Source organism: Otolemur garnettii, unplaced genomic scaffold (genome assembly GCF_000181295.1).
Source record: "Otolemur garnettii isolate 467f Iridium unplaced genomic scaffold, OtoGar3 scaffold00213, whole genome shotgun sequence".
NCBI classification, from domain to species: domain Eukaryota; kingdom Metazoa; phylum Chordata; class Mammalia; order Primates; family Galagidae; genus Otolemur; species Otolemur garnettii.
This window is the reverse complement of record NW_003852608.1, coordinates 386758-392621: the sequence shown is the minus strand read 5'-3', so window position 1 is coordinate 392621 and position 5864 is coordinate 386758. Positions and strand designations below refer to the sequence as shown.

General features: G+C 40.3%; 1 protein-coding gene across 1 annotated transcript in view; it reads right to left on the bottom strand.

Moving 5' to 3' along the window:
* Positions 1–5663, bottom strand: part of LOC100948786 (myosin regulatory light polypeptide 9-like) — an 8594-nt gene extending 2931 nt beyond the window's left edge. The window contains exons 1-2 of the mRNA XM_012812641.2: positions 5433–5663; positions 351–549 (exon numbers count right to left, since the gene is read on the bottom strand). Of these exons, the coding sequence (XP_012668095.1) occupies positions 351–534 (184 nt within the window). The 5' untranslated portion in view covers positions 535–549; positions 5433–5663. The remainder of the gene's footprint in view (positions 1–350; positions 550–5432) is intronic.
* Between the last annotated feature and the right edge of the window lie 201 nt (positions 5664–5864).

Genomic DNA, 5864 nt, shown 5'->3' with positions numbered 1-5864 from the left:
CCACAACACCCGGCTATTTTTTTGGTTGCAGCCATCGTTTGGCAGGCCTGGGCTGGATTCGAACCCGCCACCTTAGGTGTATGTGGCTGGCGCCTTAGCCACTTAAGCCACAGGTGCCGAGCCAAGATCAGTGTTTTTCTACACAAACACAGACATACACACAGCCTCCAGCCCAATCCTGAGATAGGGCCAGGAACCTGCAGGTAGCGTAGTGGAAAACACTGCTCCAGACTGCATCTAAACCTTAGCTGACTCATTAGACAGGCTTCACAGAGCTTTAAGATTCATGAAATAATGTGAAGAACATTATGGAAATTCTGTAATGCATTAGTATTAAAACTGAGCATTACCCAGTGAGGCAAGCATATCATGCAAGTCTTCCTTGTCAATGAAACCATCTCTGTTCTGATCAATCATGTTGAAGGCCTCTTTGAATTCCTGAATCTGTGACTGGTCAAACATGGCAAAAACGTTGGATGTTGCGCGCTGAGGGCGCTTCTTGGTGGTCTTGGTCTTTGTCCTTTTACTAGCCATGGTGGTGGTTAAATCCTAATTAGGAAAGGAAACACCGGAAAACCAAATCAACAACTAAGATCACTTAAGTTTGAATGATTAACAGAAGTAACAATCAATGTTCTTGACATGTCTGAGCTACCCAGAGATGTAGTTTCAGCAGGATAACAGCACCTGATAAAAATCTTTCTTAACTAACCATTATTCACGCATCAAAATAAAAGAGAAAAATCGGACCCATGCTTTGGGTTCACTCACCCTTGTAGTTGTAACATTTTACACACAGTACATCATTAATTTCAAATTCCAAACTACAACATTAATTCAAAGCTCTCAGTATGCCAACAAGATTACATACCCCCAGTGCTGCTAGACAGCCTAACAACAAGTGATAACTAAATCTGCCAGTTTGATAACAATAAAAAAACAAGCAGCAAAAAACGTAAGTGCCTGGGAGAAGTGCCAGGTTCCACACTTAGTACCATGGGAGTATTGAGGAATACGAATTCTTTAAGAGGTCCACCAGACTTCACCTCATCTCGCCAGGTCATCCTATGGTGGCCAACAAGGTGAAGAAGCAGGAAGGAAGACAGACAAACTGAGGGAACACAGGTCTTCATCTCCTAATCTCTACTGCTAAATACCGTTCTACCACATCTAACTCACATTTCTTATCCTACTCTGACTTCTGGCTGGGCTCAAAGTACTTCAGCCAACCTTTGCTGCAAGGCTAACGGAAAAGTATAAAAAATGGAAGTTAATTCATCTATGGTTTGTAGACACTGCACTCTATCCAAACTAGCTTCTTGTATGTGACACTAAACACCTGAAGTGCCTAAGACTGCTAAAGAGAAATCAGAGCGAAAGTTTTTAAGGCCATTTAGTTTTAAAAGCTTTAGAAAACATCTTGAGAGATGAAGAAACTACCTCAGCAACCTAACAATAACCTAAATTACCCCTGTAAAATTTAAGTTAAAAATAAAACAAATGTCTAACAATGCCTAAAATGAAAAGGCAATCTTCCTTGCCGTACTCAATCTTTAATAAAAGACTCTAACAATTTGAAGTTAAAAATCCCACAATCAACAGATAATAAAATTCTACTGTACCATCCTTCAGAGCTGAGGTGGAGATGGTAGTCTGCAAAACTTCTAAGCACCGCAAGAGTAAGACACTGTATTGAGTTATATTCTTCCAGGCAGGTCTAAAATAGGCACTACTGATTTCACTGTGACCAGGATAACAATTTTAATGCTTACGTTCTGAAAACAACATTTAGCTATGATGTGGCATAACACTATGCTGTTGTTCTAAAAATAAATCTGTGGACTGCAAAGAATGAACTACTACCTAGACCTCAGCACTCCAGAGTGACCCTAAGAATATAATGTTTCCTACACGTTTAAAAAGTTATTTCTTACATTTTTTTCCTTCATCATAACCACATCACCCAGACTGAATATAATTATGAAAATAATTAGAAAAAGCTCTGCCTCAAATTTTTTTAAGCTCAATCAGTTTTTAGGTTTTAGTAGGAAATTTCGCAAACAGTAGTCACAAATTCCAGCCCGTCCAACATAACTCTATGGTGACCCACTAGAATGTGTTGTTGGAAAGATATACCCTACATGGCACAGAAGTTGTGATATATACTCTCCCCAAGTTTCCTAGACTACTTTAATCATCTTTTAGGAGGTTGCCTTTCATGATTTATTTAAGCCATTCACCAATGCTATTTTCATTCTGTAACACCTTTTGGGGGGTAGTAAATTGTGTTATTACATAAACTACTTAGTTATACTTTTCTCCTCTATCATAAATGTCCTAAAAACAAGGAGTTATAAAGTATATTATTCCTCCATCTCTTAAATGTGCTTAGGTACTTGGGGTGTGTGGTAAAGACCCAATGAAGAACACATTTACTAGTCTCTGTCCTGAATATGTTAGGCATGTCATGCCTGTGAGAGCCAAAGGACATCTTTAAATATAGTCTGTTTGATGTGACAACATTTTGATGCAGCAATGTCAGCTATTTAAAGAACAAAGAAACTGATGAGCATAATAGGTCAAATGGCTGACACATGTGATTTTTCAATCTACAAAATCTCCTATTACTAAATTTGGTGACGAGTCCTCTAATACCTTTCCAATATGCTTAGTTTTGCCTGTCAAGTAATATATAATTTTTGAATTCTGATGAATTTTCTATTCTTTTAATCATGCATTTCTTAAATTTGTAAATCCATTCTAAAATAGTACTCAGAAGTTTAAAAAAAGGTGTGGCTTGGGGGAGGGTCAGTATTGCCAATGGTTTCATATAGAACTCTTCTGTACTTCATCTTATCAACCAGAGTTACTACATTAACATGTATCAAACACCATTACTGTTGAATATTACTTTGAAATGTTAAGGCGTGTGACTTATTTCAAGGAGCTTAAAATATAGTTGGGGAGGCAACTATAAGAAATGAGATGATTGGTTCAACATATGAAATGAGTCAGAGTTTTCATTCCAGAGGCATGACTCTAAAGTTAAAACAATGTGGCACAATAATGAAAAATAACTCCTAAGATGGAACACGATTATCAAATACTGAGTTCAGAAAAGATCACTATGAATAGTTAAAAGATTGGGGGTGGGGGAGACCTTGAAAAACCTCATGTGCTATCTACCATTTAGAAGCTACAAGACACCACTAGAATCAAGAGATTTAAGTGTTAGTCTTAATTCTAACAAGTTTAGTTAATTCTATCAAAAACGGATAGTGTGATGTCGGGCAAGTTACGACCTGGGTCTTTATTTTTTTAAGGAGGCTGGATTCTGACCTATGAGTTTATCTCCCACCAGAAACTGCAGCCTTTCAGCAATAACGATTTCAGCTTCACATTCATTGTTCCAAACTAAGGCAACTGTGGTTTTTAATTAACATACCAAAAGCACAGGCGGAATAAACACTGGTGGAGGAAATGAAATCAGAGCCACTGCTGTGACATCAAGGAGCAGATCACTTTTGATACTATCCTTGTCCTCTTGGCTGGGTTACTGTCCATTTGACCTCCCCTCAAATAAGTGTGAGGCTGTTTACTCTTCATGTAACCAGCCTTCAGCAAATGCACAGCTCTTGTGTTAAGTTTAGAAAGCTACGGTAAAATAAAATTTAAAATATTTCATACATCACTGTAAATATCTTTAAGATGGGAAACTCTCCAGGTAACACCTAAGATTTCCAAATTATGAGGTTCTTCAATCATAATGTTGAGTCTTTACTTTTGAAGGATTTAATGAAAGATCCTTGGTGTGAAGGGGTGTTTGTTGTATGGAACTTGAAAGGAGGGAGACTTACAAAGCCGGCTTTTTGCAAAATACATGAGGATTTCAGATGCATGAGAAAGTGAATGACAAAGATTCAATGTACAGATCTAAAGAAGCATAACCTTTTAATTCAGGGGAAGGGAGTCTGGGGAGCAATGAATTTGTGATTTTATTTTTAGCTTGAAGAAATAGGAAAATCATTAATGGCTCTAACAAAAGGAGGAATATAAAGAATGTAATAAAGATGTTAGATTGGATTAAGAAGTGGGAGAAATAGAAGACAGAAGTCCTCACAGAGGTTCTCCCCACACACCATGAGCAACCAGATTTTTCAAAGTCTCTAGAAACTGGTGGTTTCATTATAAAATGGCACTAATCCTAGAGTCTAGCAGTTATAGAGTTGTGATAAAAGTAAAATAGTCTAGCAACTTTTTCTACAGAACATTCATTTTATAATTCTCTAAGGACTATAATATATTCTTTAATTTAAAAACTCCCATCTGAGAAACTGCATAGTGTGACCGAATCTTGCATCTCATTTAATCAATGTGTTTTTTAAAAACCAAAGTATAAGAAATTTTTGGTGCTAACTATGGTTTTTAAAAAGTGTATTTTCAAACTGATGCTTCCTCTCCAACTAAAGCAAGTTGTCATTTCTTACTCAGACTTCTGGGTGAAGGTAGGTTTGTTTTATCTCAGACTGCCACACCCAAAAACTTCCTTCCCTCTTGACAAAGACCAATTAGTTGTAAGGCTTAACAAAAGCCTTGCTTTTGAAAACAAAATGCTACTCTGATTAAGGTTTATCAAGAGCCTTCCCGACTATAAAGCTATTTAATACCAGTAATTTTAAGAAATATTCGCATTCTTCAATTTTAGATAAAAAACTTTGCACTGAAGAAGTTAAAATCTCAACCGAACCCACTGGTCTCTAAAGAATTGATATATACTCTCATATACCTCCTAAACTACTTTAGAATAAAACATTTCTTTGGCGAATTGACTGAGCACAAAGTCTCCACCCAAAGAAGTCAAGGTACTGTATTTGGGGAGTTCTTTCTTGAGCTGCAAATCGAAACCCTGCATTCCTTTTTGTCCAAGTTATCACTTAAAGAAAAGGTTCTGATGCTGAGCTGAGAAACTTCCAAATTTAAGTTGGTTATTCCTACTAAATGCAGCCACACAACTGCAACAACAGCTGCGCGGGGGGGAATACTGGGCTAAGGATTTTGCTTTGCAAACTCTCTTGAATCGAGCAAGTTTACGTTAGAAACTAAACATAGTATCGGAGTCAGCTATGCAGGGCTGCTCGGGTTTCGCGGGCCCGGCAGTCTCCCAAGCTCAAGGCGCCAGCGAATTAAACCACATCTCTCGAGCTCCAACTTTGGGCACAGGAGCGAATCTCGCGTCTGGACCACTTTCGGCCGTGGTCTTAGGTCTTAAGAGCTGGCCCTTGAGCTCGGAGGTAGGGATCTGGCCGGTACACATGCCCAGGTAGGCTCCTGGCGCCGGGAGCCCGCTGCGGAGTCCCGCTGCCCTCCCAGCCGCCTCGTGAAGATGGGCCCCCGGGATGGGTCTCACGCGCCCAACCGCGACCACCACTCACCCTGCACAGCCACGAGAATCCGAGTACTTCAGCGACACCCTCGCTGCCGCTTACACTGTCCTACTGCGGGAGCCGCTGAAAACCAACACTTCCGCCCTCCGCTGGGCAAACCGGAAGGAAGGCTGGCCACCATTCTCGGCTAGCAGCGTGGGCCTGGCTTAATGAAAGAGGGGCAGGGAGGGAAGTGTGGTCAGCGGGCGCAATATTGGCCATGTGCACTGGGAGGAAGTGTAAAGCTGGCGACTTAGAACATAGAGGCGTATAGGAAGGTTCGTTGGGTCACGCTGCTGAGTCTCCGTGTTTTGGGTAACTCTTCTCGCAGTGCACCAAGTTTCTCCCCCTTCCTTTCCGCAGATGGTTGCGTCTGTCCTGTAGCTTGGCTTCGGCACAGGCCAGCGCGCAGCAAGGGGCGGGGCCGGGTAGCCCAAGTCC